At 45.1% G+C, this 24,191-nt stretch overlaps 1 protein-coding gene across 1 annotated transcript in view; it reads right to left on the bottom strand.

Annotated features, from left to right (window-relative positions):
* The window catches only part of LOC139411771 (C-myc promoter-binding protein-like), a 151,232-nt gene that overhangs the window by 55,445 nt on the left and 71,596 nt on the right, over positions 1-24,191 (bottom strand). The window contains exons 6-13 of the mRNA XM_071158504.1: positions 20,612-20,895; positions 19,887-19,953; positions 19,382-19,440; positions 18,351-18,495; positions 16,910-17,085; positions 13,352-13,452; positions 10,969-11,184; positions 6,734-6,879 (exon numbers count right to left, since the gene is read on the bottom strand). Coding sequence (XP_071014605.1) covers positions 6,734-6,879; positions 10,969-11,184; positions 13,352-13,452; positions 16,910-17,085; positions 18,351-18,495; positions 19,382-19,440; positions 19,887-19,953; positions 20,612-20,895 — 1,194 coding nt within the window. The remainder of the gene's footprint in view (positions 1-6,733; positions 6,880-10,968; positions 11,185-13,351; positions 13,453-16,909; positions 17,086-18,350; positions 18,496-19,381; positions 19,441-19,886; positions 19,954-20,611; positions 20,896-24,191) is intronic.

The following is a 24,191-nucleotide window of genomic DNA, read 5'->3' as shown; positions in this document are numbered from 1 at the left end:
ATGTCTGTTGACACGGCAGGAGTCGAGGGATGTTTTGGTTTAGGGGATGTCTGTTGACACGGCAGGAGTCGAGGGATGTTTTGGTTCGGGGGATGTCTGTTGACACGGCAGGAGTCGAGGGATGTTTTGGTTCGGGGGATGTCTGTTGACACGGCAGGAGTCGAGGGATGTTTTGGTTTGGGGGATGTCTGTTGACACGACAGGAGTCGAGGGATGTTTTGGTTTAGGGGATGTCTGTTGACACGACAGGAGTCGAGGGATGTTTTGGTTTAGGGGATGTCTGTTGACACGACAGGAGTCGAGGGATGTTTTGGTTCGGGGGATGTCTGTTGACACGGCAGGAGTCAAGGGATGTTTTGGTTCGGGGGATGTCTGTTGACACGGCAGGAGTCGAGGGATGTTTTGGTTTAGGGGATGTCTGTTGACACAGCAGGAGTCGAGGGATGTTTTGGTTCGGGGGATGTCTGTTGACACGGCAGGAGTCGAGGGATGTTTTGGTTTAGGGGATGTCTGTTGACACAGCAGGAGTCGAGGGATGTTTTGGTTCGGGGGATGTCTGTTGACACGGCAGGAGTCGAGGGATGTTTTGGTTCGGGGGATGTCTGTTGACACAGCAGGAGTCGAGGGATGTTTTGGTTTAGGGGATGTCTGTTGACACGGCAGGAGTCGAGGGATGTTTTGGTTTAGGGGATGTCTGTTGACACGGCAGGAGTCGAGGGATGTTTTGGTTTAGGGGATGTCTGTTGACACGGCAGGAGTCGAGGGATGTTTTGGTTCGGGGGATGTCTGTTGACACGGCAGGAGTCGAGGGATGTTTTGGTTCGGGGGATGTCTGTTGACACAGCAGGAGTCGAGGGATGTTTTGGTTCGGGGGATGTCTGTTGACACGGCAGGAGTCGAGGGATGTTTTGGTTCGGGGGATGTCTGTTGACACGGCAGGAGTCGAGGGATGTTTTGGTTTAGGGGATGTCTGTTGACACAGCAGGAGTCGAGGGATGTTTTGGTTTAGGGGATGTCTGTTGACACGGCAGGAGTCGAGGGATGTTTTGGTTTAGGGGATGTCTGTTGACACAGCAGGAGTCGAGGGATGTTTTGGTTTAGGGGATGTCTGTTGACAAGGCAGGAGTCGAGGGATGTTTTGGTTTAGGGGATGTCTGTTGACACGGCAGGAGTCGAGGGATGTTTTGGTTCGGGGGATGTCTGTTGACACGGCAGGAGTCGAGGGATGTTTTGGTTCGGGGGATGTCTGTTGACACGGCAGGAGTCGAGGGATGTTTTGGTTTGGGGGATGTCACGGCAGGAGTCGAGGGATGTTTTGGTTTAGGGGATGTCTGTTGACACGGCAGGAGTCGAGGGATGTTTTGGTTCGGGGGATGTCTGTTGACACGGCAGGAGTCGAGGGATGTTTTGGTTTAGGGGATGTCTGTTAACACGACAGGAGTCGAGGGATGTTTTGGTTCGGGGGATGTCTGTTGACACGACAGGAGTCGAGGGATGTTTTGGTTCGGGGGATGTCTGTTAACACGACAGGAGTCGAGGGATGTTTTGGTTTAGGGGATGTCTGTTGACACGACAGGAGTCGAGGGATGTTTTGGTTTAGGGGATGTCTGTTAACACGACAGGAGTCGAGGGATGTTAAAAAAAAAAAAATCCCACTGTCAGCAGCGTCTCTCTGCCACTTGCCACCGTAGGTCTGGGCTGAGGTAGTTTGTTTCACCACTCGGCCTATGTAGTGGCCGGAGTTTCCCGTTGGACAGAGTGGTGAGTGAATGCGTTGCTAACGAGGCAAATCCAGGGGAGCAGGCGAACATAACGAGCATTCATGAATCATTCATGATTTCACTCATTAGCAAAGGTAGGTGCGATTACAACTCAGATCAACGCTGGGAAAGCAATAATAAGTGGATAAACGATCATTAACAAAATAAAAAAGGCAAGTAAACGCTATTTCACAAATAAGAATGTGCGTAAATGGCATTTACCCTCCACTACATCCCTGGATGGGTCTGGCAAAACCATACATAAACATCTATAGTGGGGCAAAAAAGTATTTGGTCAGCCACCAATTGTGCAAGTTCTTCCACTTAAAAAGATGAGAGAGGCCTGTAATTTTCATCATTGGTACACTTCAACTATGACAGACAAAATGAGGGGAAAAAATCCAGAAAATCACATTATAGGATTTTTTATGAATTTAATTGCAAATTGTGGTGGAAAATAAGTATTTGGTCAATAACAAAAGTTGATCTCAATACTTTGTTATATACCCTTTGTTGGCAATGACAGAGGTCAAACATTTTTTGTAAGTCTTCACAAGGTTTTCACACACTGTTGCTGGTATTTTGGCCCATTCCTCCATGCAGATCACCTCTGGAGCAGTGATGTTTTGGGGCTGTTGCTGGGCAACACGGACTTTCAACTCCCTCCCTTTCAACTCCCTCCAAAGATTTTCTTGAAATGCTTCTTACGAAGCCACTTCTTCGTTGCCCGGGCGGTGTTTTTGGGATCATTGTCATGCTGAAAGACCCAGCCACGTTTCATCTTCAATGCCCTTGCTGATGGAAGGAGATTTTCACTCAAAATCTCACGATACATGGCCCCATTCATTCTTTCCTTTACACGGATCAGTCGTCCTGGTCCCTTTGCAGAAAAACAGCCCCAATACATGATGGTGCCACCCCCATGCTTCACAGTAGGTATGGTGTTCTTTGGATGCAACTCAGCTTTCTTTGTCCTCCAAACACGACGAGTTGAGTTTTTACCAAAAAGTTATATTTTGGTTTCATCTGACCATATGACATTCTCCCAATCTTCTTCTGGATCATCCAAATGCTCTTTAGCAAACTTCAGATGGGCCTGGACATGTACTGCCTTAAGCAGGGGGACACGTCTGGCACTGCAGGATTTGAGTCCCTGGTGGCGTAGTGTGTTACTGATGGTAGGCTTTGTTACTTTGGTCCCAGCTCTCTGCAGGTCATTCATTAGGTCCCACCGTGTGGTTCTGGGATTTTTGCTCACCGTTCTTGTGATCATTTTGACCCCAGGGGGTGAGATCTTGCGTGGAGCCCCAGATCGAGGGAGATTATCAGTGGTCTTGTATGTCTTCCATTTCCTAATAATTGCTCCCACAGTTGATTTCTTCAAACCAAGCTGCTTACCTATTGCAGATTCAGTCTTCCCAGCCTGGTGCAGGTCTACAATTTTGTTTCTGGTGTCCTTTGACAGCTCTTTGGTCTTGGCCATAGTGGAGTTTGGAGTGTGACTGTTTGAGGTTGTGGACAGGTGTCTTTTATACTGATAACAAGTTCAAACAGGTGCCATTAATACAGGTAACGAGTGGAGGACAGAGGAGCCTCTTAAAGAAGAAGTTACAGGTCTTTGAGAGCCAGAAATCTTGCTTGTTTGTAGGTGACCAAATACTTATTTTCCACCATAATTGGCAAATAAATTCACAAAAAATCCTACAATGTGATTTTCTGGATTTTTTTTATTACAGACCTCTCTCATCTTTATAAGTGGGAGAACTTGCACAATTGGTGGCTGACTAAATACAGTAGGGGGAGGGCTGCTCAGCGTGAGGTAATACAGTAGGGGAGTGCTGCTCAGCGTGAGGTAATACAGTAGGAGGAGTGCTGCTCAGCGTGAGGTAATACAGTAGGGGGAGTGCTGCTCAGCGTGAGGTAAAACAGTAGGGGGAGTGCTGCTCAGCGTGAGGTAATACAGTAGGGGGAGTGCTGCTCAGCGTGAGGTAATACAGTAGGAGGAGTGCTGCTCAGCGTGAGGTAATACAGTACGGGGAGTGCTGCTCAGTGTGAGGTAATACAGTAGGGGGAGTGCTGCTCAGCGTGAGGTAATACAGTAGGGGGAGTGCTGCTCAGTGTGAGGTAATACAGTAGGGGGAGTGCTGCTCAGCGTGAGGTAATACAGTAGGGGGAGTGCTGCTCAGCGTGAGGTAATACAGTAGGGGGAGTGGGAGGTAATACAGTAGGGGGAGAGCTACTCAGCTTGAGGTAATACAGTAGGGGGGAGTGCTGCTCAGCGTGAGGTAATACAGTAGGGGGAGTGCTACTCAGCGTGAGGTAATACAGTAGGGGGGAGTGCTGCTCAGCGTGAGGTAATACAGTAGGGGGGAGTGCTGCTCGGCGTGAGGTAATACAGTAGGGGGAGTGCTGCTTAGTGTGAGGTAATACAGTAGGGGGGAGTGCTGCTCAGCGTGAGGTAATACAGTAGGGGGGAGTGCTGCTCAGTGTGAGGTAATACAGTCGAGGGAGTGCTGCTCAGCATGAGGTAATACAGTAGACGGAAGTGCTGCTCAGCATGAGGTAATACAGTAGGGGGAGTGCTACTCAGCATGAGGTAATACAGTAGGGGGGAGTGCTACTCAGCATGAGGTAATACAGTAGGGGGAGTGCTACTCAGCACGAGGTAATACAGTAGGGGGAGTGCTGCTCAGCATGAGGTAATACAGTAGGGGGGAGTGCTGCTCAGTGTGAGGTAATACAGTAGGGGGGAGTGCTGCTCAGTGTGAGGTAATACAGTAGGGGGGAGTGCTTCTCAAATGGAATGTTTTATGCGTACTCAAGAGAATGTCCTCGGGAAAATGCACTAGAAGCATGAGAGTGTAGAGCACGGTAATATGCATATTGAGAAACACCCAGTGACTCAGGGGAGCACGGTAGTATGCATATTGAGAAACACCCAGTGACTCAGGGGAGCACGGTAGTATGCATATTGAGAAACACCCAGTGACTCAGGGGAGCAGGGTAGTATGCATATTGAGAAACACCCACGGTCTTCAATAAGGACTTAATTAGTAAAAATCTGCTGTGTTAATGCTTTGGCTGCACCTACATCAGCCCTTAACAGAGTAAAGGGGAATGGCGGGGAATGGAAATGAATGGGAGAGGGAAAGTAAAGGTAGAGGGTATCAAGCATAGCTACTAGACAGGGAGAAGAACACTGATAGAGGATAGCATAGCTACTAGACAGGGAGAAGAACACTGATAGAGGATAGCATAGCTACTAGACAGGGAGAAGAACACTGATAGAGGATAGCATAGCTACTAGACAGGGAGAAGAACACTGATAGAGGATAGCATAGCTACTAGACAGGGAGAAGAACACTGATAGAGGATAGCATAGCTACTAGACAGGGAGAAGAACACTGATAGAGGATAGCATAGCTACTAGACAGGGAGAAGAACACTGATAGAGGATCGCATAGCTACTAGACAGGGAGAAGAACACTGATAGATGATAGCATAGCTACTAGACAGTGAGAAAAACACTGATAGAGGATAGCATAGCTACTCGACAGGGAGAAGAACACTGATAGAGGATAGCATAGTTACTAGACAGGGAGAAGAACACTGATAGAGGATAGCATAGTTACTAGACAGGGAGAAGAACACTGATAGAGGATAGCATAGCTACTAGACAGGGAGAAGAACACTGATAGAGGATAGCATAGCTACTAGACAGGGAGAAGAACACTGATAGAGGATAGCATAGCTACTAGACAGGGAGAAGAACACTGATAGAGGATAGCATAGCTACTAGACAGGGAGAAGAACACTGATAGAGGATAGCATAACTACTAGACAGGGAGAAGAACACTGATAGAGGATAGCATAGCTACTAGACAGGGAGAAGAACACTGATAGAGGATAGCATAGCTACTAGACAGGGAGAAGAACACTGATAGAGGATAGCATAGTTACTAGACAGGGAGAAGAACACTGATAGAGGATATCAAGCATAGCTACTAGACAGGGAGAAGAACACTGATAGAGGACATCAAGCATAGCTACTAGACAGTGAGAAGAACACTGATAGAGGATAACATAGCTACTAGACAGGGAGAAGAACACTGATAGAGGATAGCATAGTTACTAGACAGGGAGAAGAACACTGATAGAGGATAGTATAGCTACTAGACAGGGAGAAGAACACTGATAGAGGATAGCATAGCTACTAGACAGGGAGAAGAACACTGATAGAGGATCGCATAGCTACTAGACAGGGAGAAGAACACTGATAGAGGATAGTATAGCTACTAGACAGGGAGAAGAACACTGATAGAGGATAGCATAGTTACTAGACAGGGAGAAGAACACTGATAGAGGATAGCATAGCTACTAGACAGGGAGAAGAACACAGAGAGGATAGCATAGTTACTAGACAGGGAGAAGAACACTGATAGAGGATAGCATAGCTACTAGACAGGGAGAAGAACACTGATAGAGGATAGCATAGCTACTAGACAGGGAGAAGAACACTGATAGAGGATAGCATAGCTGCTAGACAGGGAGAAGAACACTGATAGAGGATAGCATAGTTACTAGACAGGGAGAAGAACACTGATAGAGGATAGCATAGCTACTCGACAGGGAGAAGAACACTGATAGAGGATAGCATAGTTACTAGACAGGGAGAAGAACACTGATAGAGGATAGCATAGCTACTAGACAGGGAGAAGAACACTGATAGAGGATAGCATAGCTACTAGACAGGGAGAAGAACACTGATATAGGATAGCATAGTTACTAGACAGGGAGAAGAACACTGATAGAGGATAGCATAGTTACTAGACAGGGAGATACATTTCACAGAGGATAGGTCTATATATGACTAGGATGATATAGTACTATAAACCAAGCTGTATGGAGAAGGGTTATTTCAGAGAATAGGTCTATATAGGACCGGGATGACAGTATTATAAACCAAGCTGTACCTTGTCCACACAGTCATCGAAGAAGGCCAAGCTGGCGTCTTTGTCTGAGACGAAGGAGCACTCCTCTATGAATCTGATGAACATCTGAGTCTTGGTCATCAGGGAGTAGAACTTCTGGTGGGACCGGTCTCTGCTCTTCAGGAACCCTACAGAACATTACAACCATATGAGAATCATAACAAGATACAGTAAAACTTCTGGTGGGACCGGTCTCTGCTCTTCAGGAACCCTACAGAACATTACAACCATATGAGAATCATAACAAGATACAGTAGAACTTCTGGTGGGACCGGTCTCTGCTCTTCAGGAACCCTACAGAACATTACAACCATATGAGAATCATAACAAGATACAGTAGAACTTCTGGTGGGACCGGTCTCTGCTCTTCAGGAACCCTACAGAACATTACAACCATATGAGAATCATAACAAGATACAGTAGAACTTCTGGTGGGACCGGTCTCTGCTCTTCAGGAACCCTACAGAACATTACAACCATATGAGAATCATAACAAGATACAGTAGAACTTCTGGTGGGACCGGTCTCTGCTCTTCAGGAACCCTGAAGAGGACGGTTGGGGAGGGAGAAACGGAACATTTGTGGATCACTGCTAGATATATCTGGCAAAATAGGTTTAGGGTCTTGGAACCTTGACCATGAAGAACACTGCATATTTGTATTTATTTTTTTAACCAGGTAAGTCTTTATTTAACCAAGTAAGTCTTTATTTAACCAGGTAAGTCTATTTAACCAGGTAAGTCTTTATTTAACCAGGTGAGTCTTTATTTTACCAGGTAAGTCTTTATTTAACCAGGTGAGTCTTTATTTAACCAGGTGAGTCTTTATTTAACCAGGTAAGTCTTTATTTAACCAGGTAAGTCTTTATTTAACCAGGTAAGTCTTTATTTAACCAGGTGAGTCTTTATTTAACCAGGTGAGTCCTTATTTAACCAGGTGAGTCTTTATTTAACCAGGTGAGTCTTTATTTAACCAGGTAAGTCTTTATTTAACCAGGTAAGTCTTTATTTAACCAGGTAAGTCTTTATTTAACCAGGTGAGTCTTTATTTAAACAGGTACGTCTTTATTTAACCTCTACGTGATTGGTGAACCCCTACGGGATGGTTGAGCTATCGTGATTAGCATGAGGTTGTAAGTAACAATAACATTTCCCAGGATATAGACACACACTTTTTCAGTTCTTCCCACAAGTTTTTTTTCTATGGGATTAAGGTCAGGGCTTTGTGATGGCCACTCCAATACCTTGACTTTGTTGTCCTTAAGCCATTTTGCCACAACTTTGGAAGTACGCTTGGGGTCATTGTCCATTTGGAAGACCCATTTGCAACCAAGCTTTAGTTTGCAGTTGCAAACCGTAGTCTGGCTTTTTATGGCGGTTTTGGAGCAGTGGCTTCTTCCTTGCTGAGCGGCCTTTCAGGTTATGTCGATATAGGACTCATTTTACTGTGGATATAGTAACTTTTGTACCTGTTTCCTCCAGCATCTTCGCAAGGTTCATTGTTGTTGTTGTGGGATTGATTTGCACTTTTTGCACCAAAGTACGTTCATCTCTAGGAGACAGAACGCATCTCCTTCCTGAGCAGTATGACGGCTGCGTGGTCCCATGGTGTTTATACTTGCATAATATTGTTTGTACAGATGAACGTGGTACCGTCAGGCATTTGGAAATTGCTCCCAAGGATGACCCAGACTTGTGGAGGTCAACAATTTTTTTTCTGAGGTCTTCGCTGATTTCTTTAAATGTTCCAATGATGTCAAGCCAAGAGGTACTGAGTTTGAAGGTAGGCCTTGAAATACATCCACAGGTACACCTCCAATTGACTCAAATGATGTCAATTAGCCTATCAGAAGCTTCTAAAGCCATGACATAATTTTCAGGAATTTTCCAAGCTGTTTAAAGGCACAGTCAACTTAGTGTATGTAAACTTCTGACCCACTGGAATTGTGGAACAGTGAATTATAAGTGAAATAATCTGTCTGTAAACAATAGTTGGAAAAATGACTTGTGTCATACACAAAGTAGATGTCCTTACCGACTTGCCAAAACTATAGTGGTTGAAAAACGAGTTTTAATGACTCCAACCTAAGTGTATGTAATCTTACGACTTCAACTGTATCTGATATGGGCAGAAAGCTTAAATGTATTGTTAATCTAACTGCACTGTCCAATTTACAGTAGCTATTACAGTGAAAGAATACCATGCTATTGTTTGAGGAGAATTGCCCAGTTATGAACTTCAAAATGTATCAATAAAGCCACATTTGGGCAGAGTTGATACAACATTTTGAACAGTAATGCAATGGTTCATTGGATCTGTGAAAAAATCTTTGCACATACACTGCTTCCACCTAGTGGCCAAAATCTAAATAACACGTTGTGGCCTTTTTCTCTTGCATTTCAAAGATGATGGGGGTAAAACAAATGTTTTTTCTTCGTATTATATTTTCCCAGATCTAATGTGTTATATTCTCCTACATTGATTTCACATTTCCACAAACTTCTAAGTGTTTCCTTTCAAATGGTATCAAGAATATGTATATCCTTGCTTCAGGTCCTGAGCTACAGGCATGTCATTTTAGGTGAAAATTGAAGAAAGGGTCCGATCCTTAAGAGGTACCAGGTGAGTCTTTATTTAACCAGGTAAGTCTTTGAGAACACATTCTCTCTTACAATAACGACGAATGTACCGTAGCTAGGCACAGTCGTGCAGGTAAGATAACACATGGCCAATCTAAGGTGCAAAACAGGGAAGTGACTTCCTCTTATATAAGTGTTAAACCCAGCAGGGCTGACTAGCAGCTGACCTGTTTAACAGCGGACATGATTAACAGCTGACCTGATTAACAGCTGACCTGACTAACAGCTGACCTACGGGACAGACAGGGCCAAGGGGAGTGAGGAGGATGGTTGGTCATTGGCTCACACTGCAGTCATAGAGGCCAAGCTTTGTATTTTTGTGGGTCCCGACAGTAATACTAATGGACAGCTGATAGATTCTCTATGGATACAGACACACCCACACTTGGCCAAAGAAACACATTGAGAAAGCACATTCTCCCATTACCCATTCTTGTGTGTGTGTCTTTCAGCTCTAGTCATTACATAACAATACTGCAGAGGTCTCTCTAAACTCCTCATCCCTATTTGTAGGGATCACAATCCTCATATCCAACATGTCCTTGGCTACAGCTAGCATGGTTAGCATCCACTAGAGAATGTTCATGTCCTTGGCTACAGCTAGCATAGCTAGCATCCACTAGAGAATGTTCATGTCTTGGCTACAGCTAGCATGGCTAGCATCCACTAGAGAATGCTCATGTCCTTGGCTACAGCTAGCATGGTTAGCATCCACTAGAGAATGCTCATGTCCTTGGCTACAGCTAGCATGGCTAGCATCCACTAGAGAATGTTCATGTCCTTGGCTACAGCTAGCATGGCTAGCATCCACTAGAGAATGTTCATGTCCTTGGCTACTGCTAGCATGGCTAGCATCCACTAGAGAATGCTCATGTCCTTGGCTACAGCTAGCATAGCTAGCATCCACTAGAGAATGTTCATGTCCTTGGCTACAGCTAGCATGGCTAGCATCCACTAGAGAATGCTCATGTCCTTGGCTACAGCTAGCATGGTTAGCATCCACTAGAGAATGTTCATGTCCTTGGCTACAGCTAGCATGGTTAGCATCCACTAGAGAATGCTCATGTCTTTGGCTACAGCTAGCATGGTTAGCATCCACTAGAGAATGCTCATGTCTTTGGCTATGGGTCCTGGTCAAAAATAATGCACTAAATAAGGGATAGGGTGCCATTTGGGATGAAGCCCGTGGCTACGACTAGCCATTGCAGTCTTTAACAATAAAGGACCGTCTGACTAGTTACCCACCAGAGACAGTGCAGATTGGATGAGATCCCCATCCCATCCCAGCCCAGACTCAACTCTATCAGGTGTGGTATTAGCCAGCTTCAACAGGCCCCAGTCCAGATTCAACTCTATCAGGTGTGGTATTAGCCAGCTTCAACAGGCCCCAGTCCAGACTCAACTCTATCAAGTGTGGTATTAGCCAGCTTCAACTGGCCCCAGTCCAGACTCTGGAGCAGAGAACAGCTGCAGCTAGCTAGAGCTCCAGACCTGCACATGCACTGAGACTCACACACACATAGACTCACATACACACACACACACAGAGACTCACATACACACCAAGCCGGTACTAACCTTGCAGGTCAAAGAGAGAGGACGCGTCAGTAGTCTTCTCAGACGGGGCCTGGGTGATGGGTCTCAGGTATGAGCGGTAGCCTTTCAAGATGGCCGCCATGAACCTGAGGAAGGCTTCCTGTATCTCCATCTCCAGGCTGTGGAGGCTCTTCCCACAGGCCAGCTCTGTACAGTCACTCATACTCAGCTCCAATAGGCCATCAGGACGCTGCTGACCTGGGGGGAACCAATAGAAAAGAGAGATGTTGGTTCTGCTGACCTGGGGGGAACCAACAGAAAAGAGGGCTGTTGGTTATGCTGACCTGGGGGGAACCAACAGAAAAGAGGGCTGTTGGTTATGCTGACCTGGGGGGAACCAATAGAAAAGAGGGCTGTTGGTTATGCTGACCAACAACCTGGGGAGAACCAATAGAAAAGGGGGCTGTTGGTTTTGCTGACCAACAACTTGGGGAGAACCAATAGAAAAGTGGGTTGTTGGTTAAGCTGATCTGGGTGGAACCAATGGAAAATATGTTTTTTGTTTACATATCTTATAGGGTTTGTCCCAAATGGCACCATATTCCTTAATGTAGTGCACTAGATAGGGAACAGGGAGCCATGTGGGATGCATCCCTCATGCAGTTCCAGAGATACATAGAGGAAAACACTCTTAGAAGATACAATGACTGGACAAAACATTAGGAACACCTGCTCCTTCCATGACATTTATTTTTTACCTTTATTTAACTAGGCAAGTCAGTTAAGAACAAATTCTTATTTTCAATGACAGCCTAGGAACAGTGGGTTAACTGCCTGTTCAGGGGCAGAACGACAGATTTGTACCTTGTCAGCTCGGGGGTTTGAACTTGCAACCTTCCGGTTACTAGTCCAACGCTCTAACCACTAGGCTACCCTAGACATAGACTGACCAGGTGAATCCAGGTGAAAGATATGATCCCTTACTGATGTCACTTGGTAAATCCACTTCAATCAGTGTAGATGAAGTGGAGAAGACCGGTTAAATAAGTATTTTTTAGCAACATCATATTAGGAAGGTGTCTTAATATTTTGTCTGCTATGTTTAACTACCTGTCACAGTTGAAGACAGTTTAAAACACAACTTAAAACAAGCAGGACTGTCTGTATGAAAGTTGAGTTGATGACGTGGGGGGGTTTGGGTTCTGTCTGTCTTGTTGTTGTTGAACTAGATAAAGGGTAAATAACAAAAAAACACACCGTTTAAATCTCTATTGAAGTTACAGTTTTCCTCTAAGAAACAAGTCCCTAAAGATCAGACTCAGCTTGTCACTCTGCCAAGCTGTATCGATGTTCAATATTCCCAGCCTAAACACTAATGCAGTGGCAGGACACATTTTCAGCCTCACTGAGTCTCAGAATGTAACACTATTAGATTTGGATTTGATTTCTCAATAAGCAGGCAGCAGGTTTACTGGCTAGGATATAAATAACACAACTGAACTAATGGAGACAAATGGAGCAGGTAGGGAGAGGGAGTGGGGGGAGAGAGGACAGAGAGAGAGAGGAGGAGAGGGAGGAGAGACAGAGAGAGAGGAGAGAGAAGAGAGCGAGGGGGAGAGAGGAGAGAGAGGGGTGAGAGAAAAAGAGAGTGAGAGAGATGCAGCGAGAGAAAGAGAGAAGAGAGCGAGGGGGAGGTTGGAGATAGAGGGGTGTGAGAGAAAGAGAGGGAGAGAGAGAGAGAGATGCAGCTACAGAGAGAGAGAGATGCAGAGAGCGAGAGAGATGCAGCAAGAAAGAGAGAGCGAGAGAAGAGAGCGAGGGGGAGATAGAGGGGTGCGAGAGAAAGAGAGGGAGAGATAGAGAGAGATGCAGCGAGAAAGAGAGAGCGAGGGGGAGATAGAGGGGTGCGAGAGAAAGAGAGAGAGAGAGATGCAGCGAGAGAGAGAGAGAGAGAGAGCGAGAGAAATGCAGAGAGAGAGAAATAATGATGTAATACTAACTGGTGGTTTTGTTACAGAGGAAGAGGAGAGAAGAAGAAGAATGATACAAGACTGTTCTTTAATATAGACCTGCCGTCTGTTTGGTAGCCACTGGAGAAAGAATAGGAAGCTGAACGTAAAGTACTCCTACACTCCTGCTACAGTGGCTTATCACATTCAGAAGAAGAAGAACACCAGAGAGTCAAACACATCAGCTTGAAAGAATCTTTCAAAGTCGACCTTGAAAATGAGTTTTATTGAAGAAAAGTGTTTTTGATCTAGCTTGGTTGCCAGATCTTTTTTTTGTTGCCAACTCCTTTGTCTTTGTTATATTAAAGGAGCGAACTGAGGCAGAACCAGAGTCACATCTGGCAACTCAACCCAGTTTATTCATACTAAAATCTTTAGTCCTCTATCCACACAGTACAGTACGGTCCTCTACTCACCGTCCACCAGTTGCTGGTAGAGATTGTTCAGCACATTCATCAGGTTTTTACAGGCTTTCTTTGGCAGGATCTTCCAGGTCAGGGCCCTCTTATCTCCGTTGCTGAAAGGAGAAACACACGGTCAGCGCTCTCCAGAGGTACAGAGAGGTGGAACACACTCAAAACTAACACTGGCGGAGGATAAGGGCAGGAGACCACCCACGAGACGGCTGCCTCCAAGACTGCTCCAAATATCTTAGGACCACAGAAACAGATTGAACTTGGACCCATATGGAAAATGGATGCACACATGACTGTACATCGCTGTGGATAAAAGTGTCTGATAAATTGAATATATTATACTATTATCATTACACCTACAGTGGCCAAACACGACACAATACAGTCTCATTTTCTTCACCATCGATTAAAGGCCTACCGTGGCCAAACACGACACAATACAGTCTCATTTTCTTCACCATCGATTAAAGGCCTACAGTGGCCAAACACGACACAATACAGTCTCATTTTCTTCACCGTCGATTAAAGGCCTACAGTGGCCAAACACGACACAATACAGTCTCATTTTCTTCACCGTCGATTAAAGGCCTACAGTGGCCAAACACGACACAATACAGTCTCATTTTCTTCACCGTCGATTAAAGGCCTACCGTGGCCAAACACGACACAATACAGTCTCATTTTCTTCACCATTGATTAAAGGCCTACAGTGGCCAAACACGACACAATACAGTCTCATTTTCTTCACCGTCGATTAAAGGCCTACAGTGGCCAAACACGACACAATACAGTCTCATTTTCTTCACCATCGATTAAAGGCCTACCGTGGCCAAACACGACACAATACAGTCTCATTTTCTTCACCATCGATTAAAGGCCTACAGTGGCCAAACATGACGCAATACAGTCTCATTTTCTTCACCATCGATTAAAGGCCTACAGTGGCCAAACACGACACAATACAGCCTCATTTTCTTCACCATCGATTAAAGGCCTACCGTGGCCAAACACGACACAATACAGTCTCATTTTCTTCACCATCGATTAAAGGCCTACCGTGGCCAAACACGACACAATACAGTCTCATTTTCTTCACCATCGATTAAAGGCCTACCGTGGCCAAACACGACACAATACAGTCTCATTTTCTTCACCATCGATTAAAGGCCTACAGTGGCCAAACACGACACAATACAGTCTCATTTTCTTCACCATCGATTAAAGGCCTACCGTGGCCAAACACGACACAATACAGTCTCATTTTCTTCACCATCGATTAAAGGCCTACAGTGGCCAAACACGACACAATACAGTCTCATTTTCTTCACCATCGATTAAAGGCCTACAGTGGCCAAACACGACACAATACAGTCTCATTTTCTTCACCATCGATTAAAGGCCTACCGTGGCCAAACACGACACAATACAGTCTCATTTTCTTCACCATCGATTAAAGGCCTACAGTGGCCAAACACGACACAATACAGTCTCATTTTCTTCACCATCGATTAAAGGCCTACCGTGGCCAAACACGACACAATACAGTCTCATTTTCTTCACCATCGATTAAAGGCCTACAGTGGCCAAACACGACACAATACAGTCTCATTTTCTTCACCATCGATTAAAAGGCCTACCGTGTAAAACACTTCCACAGCCCAGCTTGAGGAATAGACTGTCTCAGCAGGGTTTACAGCCCAGCTTGAGGAATAGACTGTCTCAACAGGGTTTACAGCCCACCTTGAGGAATAGACTGTCTCAACTGGGTTTACAGCCCACCTTGAGGAATAGACTGTCTCAACTGGGTTACAGCCCACCTTGAGGAATAGACTGTCTCAACTGGGTTACAGCCCACCTTGAGGAATAGACTGTCTCAACTGGGTTTACAGCCCACCTTGAGGAATAGACTGTCTCAACAGGGTTTACAGCCCACCTTGAGGAATAGACTGTCTCAGCAGGGTTACAGCCCACCTTGAGGAATAGACTGTCTCAACTGGGTTACAGCCCACCTTGAGGAATAGACTGTCTCAGCAGGGTTACAGCCCACCTTGAGGAATAGACTGTCTCAGCAGGGTTACAGCCCACCTTGAGGAATAGACTGTCTCAGCTGGGTTACAGCCCACCTTGAGGAATAGACTGTCTCAACTAGGTTACAGCCCAGCTTGAGGAATGGACTGTCTCAACTGGGTTACAGCCCACCTTGAGGAATAGACTGTCTCAACTGGGTTTACAGCCCACCTTGAGGAATAGACTGTCTCAACTGGGTTACAGCCCACCTTGAGGAATAGACTGTCTCAACTGGGTTTACAGCCCACCTTGAGGAATAGACTGTCTCAACTGGGTTACAGCTCACCTTGAGGAATAGACTGTCTCAACTGGGTTACAGCCCACCTTCAGGAATAGACTGTCTCAACTGGGTTACAGCCCACCTTGAGGAATAGACTGTCTCAACTGGGTTACAGCCCACCTTGAGGAATAGACTCAGCAACACTGTAGTTTATAAAAAGTGAAAAAGGAAAAGGTTGACATGTTTGTTGCTGGGTGTCCTTCACTATGGTTGACTGTTCTCAGCCCGTTAGCTAAGTGGATGGAGGCCCTTCACTATGGTTGACTGTTCTCAGCCCGTTAGCTAAGTGGATGGAGGCCCTTCACTATGGTTGACTGTTCTCAGCCCGTTAGCTAAGTGGATGGAGGCCCTTCACTATGGTTGACTGTTCTCAGCCCGTTAGCTAAGTGTATGGAGGCCCTTCACTATGGTTGACTGTTCTCAGCCCGCTAGCTAAGTGGATGGAGGCCCTTCACTATGGTTGACTGTTCTCAGCCCGCTAGCTAAGTGGATGGAGGCCCTTCACTATGGTTGACTGTTCTCAGCCCGTTAGCTAAGTGGATGGAGGCCCTTCACTATGGTTGACCCTGTACTATTCTCAGCCCGTTAGCTAAGTGGAGAGTCTTGGAGAGTCTTGGAGAGTCATACTGTGAGAGTTGGTTGAGGACTGAGCAGAAAGCCATAGTCACAAAGGGCGTCAGGTAGCCTAGTGGTTAGAGCGTTGGACTAGCAACGTTGGACTAGTTACCGGAAGGTTGCAAGATCGAATCCCCGAGCTGACAAGGTAAAAATCTGTCGTTCTGCTCCTGAACAAGGCAGTTAACCCACTGTTCCTAGGCCGTCATTGTAAGTAAGAATTTGTTCTTAACTGACTTGCCTAGTTAAATAAAGGATACATTTAAAAAAATCTGTACTCAAAAAAGAGACTTTACACATTATATGGATAGAAACCTTTAGTCCATTCTAGTACACAACAGGGGGTTGGTAGTCGCCGCAATGCTTCCTGGGAGATGGTGTTTGTGTCAGAAGAAGCTGTGCTTACTGGGAGATGGTGTTTGTGTCAGAAGAAGCTGTGCTTACTGGGAGATGGTGTTTGTGTCAGAAGAAGCTGTGCTTCCTGGGAGATGGTGTTTGTGTCAGAAGAAGCTGTGCTTACTGGGAGATGGTGTTTGTGTCAGAAGAAGCTGTGCTTACTGGGAGATGGTGTTTGTGTCAGAAGAAGCTGTGCTTACTGGGAGATGGTGTTCGTGTCGAGGTCGACACAGCTGACGTCCAGAGGGGGGTCGTAAAGGTCAAAGTAGCGTGAGTCGACACCCACAATGAAGGGGCAGGGGGCGGAGAGGACTCCTGCCAGAGCCAGCGGGCACAGAGGGATGTATGGACACGGCCAGTGGAATGGGAAGATCATCTGAGGGGGAGAGAAAGACAGGGAGGGAGGTCAAAACCGAGAGACATTACCAATACTGCAATTGTTAGCTACTACTAAAAATACTAACAAACTGCCATAGCGAATTATTTAAACCCTACTATCAAACTGCCATAGTTAATTATTTCACTTCTACTATCAAACTGCCATAGTTCATTATTTCACTTCTACTATCAAACTGTCATAGCTAATTATTTAACTTCTACTATCAAACTGCCATAGCGAATTATTTAAACCCTACTATCAAACTGCCATAGCTAATGATTTAAACCCTACTATCAAACTGCCATAGCTAATTATTTAACTTCTACTATCAAACTGCCATAGCTAACTATTTAACTTCTACTATCAAACTGCCATAGATAATTATTTAACTTCTACTATCAAACTGCCATAGCTAATTATTTAACTTCTACTATCAAACTGCCATAGCTCATTATTTAAACTACTTACTAAAACCACAAGCTACTACTAAAAGTCCTAAAGATTCAAACAACTGATATCTGAGGTTCTATAGCATTAAACAGCTGATATCTGAGGTTCTATAGCATTAAACAACTGATATCTGAGGTTCTATAGCATTAAACAGCTGATATCTGAGGTACTATATAGTGTTAAACAGCTGATATCTGAGGTACTATATAGTGTTAATCAGCTGATATCTGAGGTTCTATAGTGTTAAACAGCTGATATTTGAGGTTCTATAGTGTTAAACAGCTGATATTTGAGGTACTATAGTGTTAAACAGCTGATATCTGAGGTACTATATAGTGTTAAACAGCTGATATCTGAGGTTCTATAGTGTTAAACAGCTGATATCTGAGGTTCTATAGTGTTAAACAGCTGATATTTGAGGCACTATAGTGTTAAACAGCTGATATCTGAGGTACTATAGTGTTAATCAGCTGATATCTGAGGTTCTATAGTGTTAATCAGCTGATATCTGAGGTTCTATAGTGTTAAACAGCTGATATCTGAGGTTCTATAGTGTTAAACAGCTGATATCTGAGGTACTATATAGTGTTAAACAGCTGATATCTGAGGTACTATAGTGTCAAACAGCTGATATCTGAGGTACTATATAGTGTTAAACAGCTGATATCTGAGGTACTATATAGTGTCAAACAGCTGATATCTGAGGTACTATATAGTGTTAAACAGCTGATATCTGAGGTACTATATAGTGTTAAACAGCTGATATCTGAGGTACTATATAGTGTCAAACAGCTGATATCTGAGGTACTCACAGCCACCAGAGCCTCAGTGACACTGGTCAGAACAGCGGGCCGTAGAGAGTGGACCAGGATCTTATGTTCTGTCACAGCAAACACCAGGAGCGTTATAGCATTCTCCGGACCGAGGTTCTGCAGCAGTATGGAGAACCGACCACCACTGGAACACAGCCATAGAAGAGATTAACACACTACATCACTATCATAACACATACCATACATTAACCATACCATAACACATACCATACATTAACCATATCATAACATATACCATACATTAATCATACCATAACATATACCATACATTAATCATACCATAACATATACCATACATTAATCATACCATAACATATACCATACATTAATCATACCACAACATATACCATACATTAACCATACCATAACATATACCATACATTAACCATACCATAACTAATACCATACATAACCATACCATAACTAATACCATCAATTAACCATACCATAACTAATACCATACATTAACCATACCATAACTAATACCATGAACTCCACCAGCAGTCACCAAACCTTCGTCCAATTCTTTAAACCAATCTAAAGGTATGTTTTGGAGTTCCTCAAGGTACTGCTATAGGACCACTACTGTTCTTATTATGATATACACCTGTTAAATCCACTTCAATCAGTGTAGATGAAGGGGAGGAGACAGGTTAAAGACAATTGAGTCATGGATTGTGTATGTGTGCCATTCAGAGGGTGAATGGGCAAGACAATAGATTTAAGTTCCTTTGAACGGGGGTATGGTAGTAGGTGCCAGGCGCATCGGTTTGAGTGTGTCAAGAACAGCAACTCCGCTGGAGTTTTCACGCTCAACAATTTCCTGTGTGAATCAAGAATGGTCCACCACACAATGGTGACATCCTGCCAACGTGGCACAACTGTGGGAATCATTGGAGTGTAAAGTCCATCCCCCGACAAATTGAGGGCAAAGGGGGAGTTGTGCAAGTCAATATTAGGAAGACGTTCATAATGTTTTGTACACTCGGTGTATATGATACCTGTCTTACCTGAGTGGTAGAGGGGATGACACAGGCTGGCTCAACATCAGGCTGTCGTGAGGAGAGAGCTGGGGAATGTCAACACATTACCAGAGGTATAGTGTGGTGGGGACAGGTCTGGCACAAAATGGCTGCCGCACTTCATTTAGCAGGTGGCTGTTATCAAAGACTCCCATTTAACCAGTACTGTCTCTGTTGCCAGAGATTGGTGCTAGAAGGGGGTATAGTGTGGTGGGGACAGGTCTGGCACAAAATGGCTGCCGCGCTTCATTTCGCAGGTGGCTGTTATCAAAGACTCCCATTTAACCAGTACTGTCTCTGTTGCCAGAGATTGGTGCTAGAAGGGGGTACGTTACCTCAATACAATGTAAATAACTTTGAGAAAAACACTATTAAAAGAATGATGATTATGATCAAGACAGAGTCAGACATGGTTTAGTCGTGAATAGAAACACACACTGACAGAAACCATAAACATAACATAGCAGCGAGCACCATGGATGTCTTAACTCACCTGCACCAGTATCCTGGGCCTCTGAGAGGAGGGGAAGGGGACCTTGTGCATGAAGTGGGAGATGTGCCTGACAGGAAGAAGAAGAAGAAGAAGAAGAGGAAGAAGAAGAAGAAGAAGGAGAAGAAGAAGAGGAAGGAGAAGGAGAAGAAGAAGAAGGAGAAGAAGAAGAAGGAGGAGAAGAAGAAGAGGAAGGACAAGAAGAAGGAGAAGAAGAAGAAGGAGAAGAGGAAGAAGGAGAAGGAGAAGAAGAAGGAGAAGAGTTACAGGACATGAGGCCAGAAATAACCCTGAGGAGGAGGTGAGCATAATCTGTCATCACACCATCTGGGACAGGGGGGGGGGGTAGATTTACATAGAGTTCTGCCACTACACTGTCACCTGACCATCATAATGCCCTGTTGAACTGTCAGCAAACACTTGATCTAAACATAGCCTCTGGTGTTTATTTAGTGGACTGGATACCATTTGGAATTGTTCAATCTTCTAGGGAGTGTGTCTACAGTATATCTATGTACAAAGTGCCTGGGTATGGTGCCTGTCCTATACAGAGCTGTCCGATAACACAGGCAGTGTCATACAGGGTCACTGACAACACTGTGTACTTATAAAGGACCGTGGCTCAGCATGGTCCCTAGCAACACCAAGGCCAATGGGTTCAAGTGCTGCAGTTTTGATACCACAAATGTCTGCTGTGTCCTAATATATATTATTCTCACTGTGCTCACTTCTCGATGGGCAGGGTGTGAGGTCCAGAGATGCAGTATCGATAGAGGAAGGTGAGGAACTTGCGGAAGGCGTCGAAGAAGGGCCAGTGAGACAGCAAACAGATACACTTGTTGGTGTGTAGCGCTCTGGGGCCCGGAGCTGGGGTGCAGGGGGAGGTGGCTGGGGATGAGGCTGGGGAACAGGGCCCGTGGTCCAGCCCCGGTAGACCCAGCTGAGAGCGCTGCTGGTCGGTCAGACAGTCCTGGGAGTAGGGCTCGTAGAACTGGATGGCTGCACCGTACACCTGAGATGAGGAAACACACAGATCCATTAGTACATAGAGGTAGGGGCACATATGAGTGGAGCGAGGAGTGGAGCGAGGAGTGGAGCGAGGAGTGGAGGGAGGAGTGGAGCGAGGAGTGGAGGGAGGAGTGGAGCGAGGAGTGGAGCGAGGAGTGGAGGGAGGAGTGGAGCGAGGAGTGGAGCGAGGAGTGGAGGGAGGAGTGGAGGGAGGAGTGGAGCGAGGAGTGGAGCGAGGAGTGGAGGGAGGAGTGGAGCGAGGAGTGGAGCGAGGAGTGGAGGGAGGAGTGGAGCGAGGAGTGGAGGGAGGAGTGGAGCGAGGAGTGGAGCGAGGAGTGGAGGGAGGAGTGGAGGGAGGAGTGGAGGGAGGAGTGGAGCGAGGAGTGGAGCGAGGAGTGGAGGGAGGAGTGGAGCGAGGAGTGGAGGGAGGAGTGGAGGGAGGAGTGGAGCGAGGAGTGGAGCGAGGAGTGGAGCGAGGAGCGAGGAGCTGGAACGAGGAGTGGAACGAGGTGTGGAGCGAGGAGTGGAGCGAGGAGTGGAGCGAGGAGCTGGAGGGAGGAGTGGAGCGAGGAGTGGAGCGAGGAGTGGAGGGAGGAGTGGAGCGAGGAGTGGAGCGAGGAGTGGAGCGAGGAGTGGAGCGAGGAGCTGGAGCGAGGAGTGGAACGAGGAGTGGAGCGAGGAGTGGAACGAGGAGTGGAGCGAGGAGTGGAGCGAGGAGTGGAGTGAGGAGTGGAGCGAGGAGCGAGGAGCTGGAACGAGGAGTGGAACGAGGTGTGGAGCGAGGAGTGGAGCGAGGAGCTGGAGCGAAGAGTGGAGGGAGGAGTGGAGCGAGGAGCTGGAGCGAGGAGTGGAGGGAGGAGTGGAGCGAGGAGCGAGGAGCTGGAACGAGGAGTGGAGCGAAGGGCATGCCTGTCCCAGCATGCATTTGTATAGTCTACTTGTGAGCTGCTACAGCCCCTTGCTTTAGCTACTGTCATGGAGTTCACTACATATCATCATAAAGAAACTGATAAAACACACAGGTGTTAAATCACTTACAAAGATGAGAAGGCACTAAGAGCAAGAGAGGGAGTGTGGTGATGTAGTGTCCACAACTAAAGAAGAGAGAGAGTGTGGTGATGTAGTGTGGTGATGTAGTGTGGTGATGTAGTGTCCACAACTAAAGAAGAGAGAGAGTGTGGTGATGTAGTGTCCACAACTAAAGAAGAGAGGGAGTGTGGTGATGTAGTGTCCACAACTAAAGAAGAGAATGAGTGTGGTGATGTAGTGTCCACAACTAAAGAAGAGAGGGAGTGTGGTGATGTAGTGTCCACAACTAAAGAAGAGAGAGAGTGTGGTGATGTAGTGTCCACAACTAAAGAAGAGAATGAGTGTGGTGATGTAGTGTCCACAACTAAAGAAGAGAATGAGTGTGGTGATGTAGTGTCCACAACTAAAGAAGAGAGGTGTGTGGTGATGTAGTGTGGTGATGTAGTGTGGTGATGTAGTGTGGTGATATAGTGTGGTGATGTAGTGTGGTGATGTAGTGTGGTGATGTAGTGTGGTGATGTAGTGTCCACTACTAAAGAAGAGAGGGAGTGTGGTGATGTAGTGTGGTGATGTAGTGTGGTGATGTAGTGTGGTGATGTAGTGTGGTGATGTAGTGTCCACTACTAAAGAAGAGAGGGAGTGTGGTGATGTAGTGTGGTGATGTAGTGTGGTGATGTAGTGTGGTGATGTAGTGTGGTGATGTAGTGTCCACAACTAAAGAATGACAGTGGAATCTGAAAAGACACCTATCCTGAAAGCATGATGGTGTACTGTGTGCACATGAGAACTAACAGACAGGAACGAGGTGGGTAGATAACTATTGTAGCAAAGCATTTATAAACAAATCAAATCTGATCTCTTAAACGTTTCTTTCATTTCTGTTCTATTATCTATACAATAGGCCATCGTTGATTTTGGCCCAATAGGTCTGGTATATGACCTCTTTCAGGGAGCTTTCTGGTTTGATTGGGTTATTTTGCTTAAAAACCTTAAGGCCTACCTATAGACAAATGTCAAAACAACTCCGCATCCCTGCCCAGCCTGGCAAGAGTGGCCCGAAGGATGTTTAGCATCCCCAGCAGCTCTGCAGGTGAGGAGAGGATAGTCTCCCCTGCTGGCCTGCTCCCCAGGCACCATCACATGAGCCTGAAGCCACAGACTCTGGCCAAACTCATGTTTCTGAACGTGAATTCAAAGGAACTGTACACTGAGCCTAATAAGGCATTGTTAATTAAATGCCTATTTAATTCTCGTAAGTCAAATCAAATCTCATTTTATTGGCCACATACACGTGTTTAGCAGATGTTATTGCGAGTGTAGTTAAATACTTGTGTTTCTAGTTGCCACAGTGCAGCAAAGTCATAGCCTACATGCGAAATTTATAATGATTTAATGAAATGTTGTTTAAATGCTGAGCGCTATAATGTTCATGCCAGCCTAATGCTTCACAAAGTATTTCTTTGTAGGCTATAGCCTGGAAATAATTGAAATAATATAGCCTAAATCATTTATTTTAATTCCTTCTTAGACTCCCTGTCTGGCTCCTGACCTATTCAGAGTGTTTATATACTGTTTAATATGACATGTAGTCTATTCAGAGTGTTAATATGACATGTAGTCTATTCAGAGTGTTAATATGACATGTAGTCTATTCAGAGTGTTTAATATGACATGTAGTCTATTCAGAGTGTTAATATGACATGTAGTCTATTCAGAGTGTTAATATGACATGTAGTCTATTCAGAGTGTTTATATACTGTTTAATATGACATGTAGTCTATTCAGAGTGTTTAATATGACATGTAGTCTATTCAGAGTGTTAATATGACATGTAGTCTATTCAGAGTGTTTATATGCTGTTTAATATGACATGTAGTCTATTCAGAATGTTTAATATGACATGTAGTCTATTCAGAGTGTTAATATGACATGTAGTCTATTCAGAGTGTTTAATATGACATGTAGTCTATTCAGAGTGTTTAATTTGACATGTAGTCTATTCAGAGTGTTAATATGACATGTAGTCTATTCAGAGTGTTTAATATGACATGTAGTCTATTCAGAGTGTTTAATATGACATGTAGTCTATTCAGAGTGTTTAATATGACATGTAGACTATTCAGAGTGTTTAATATGACATGTAGTCTATTCAGAGTGTTATATACTGTTTAATATGACATGTAGTCTATTCAGAGTGTTTAATATGACATGTAGTCTATTCAGAGTGTTAATATGACATGTAGTCTATTCAGAGTGTTTAATATGACATGT

This window comes from Oncorhynchus clarkii, chromosome 6 (genome assembly GCF_045791955.1).
Source record: "Oncorhynchus clarkii lewisi isolate Uvic-CL-2024 chromosome 6, UVic_Ocla_1.0, whole genome shotgun sequence".
Taxonomy (NCBI): Eukaryota; Metazoa; Chordata; class Actinopteri; order Salmoniformes; family Salmonidae; genus Oncorhynchus; species Oncorhynchus clarkii.
Note: the sequence above shows the minus strand (reverse complement) of the source record. Positions and strands in the feature narration are given on the sequence as shown.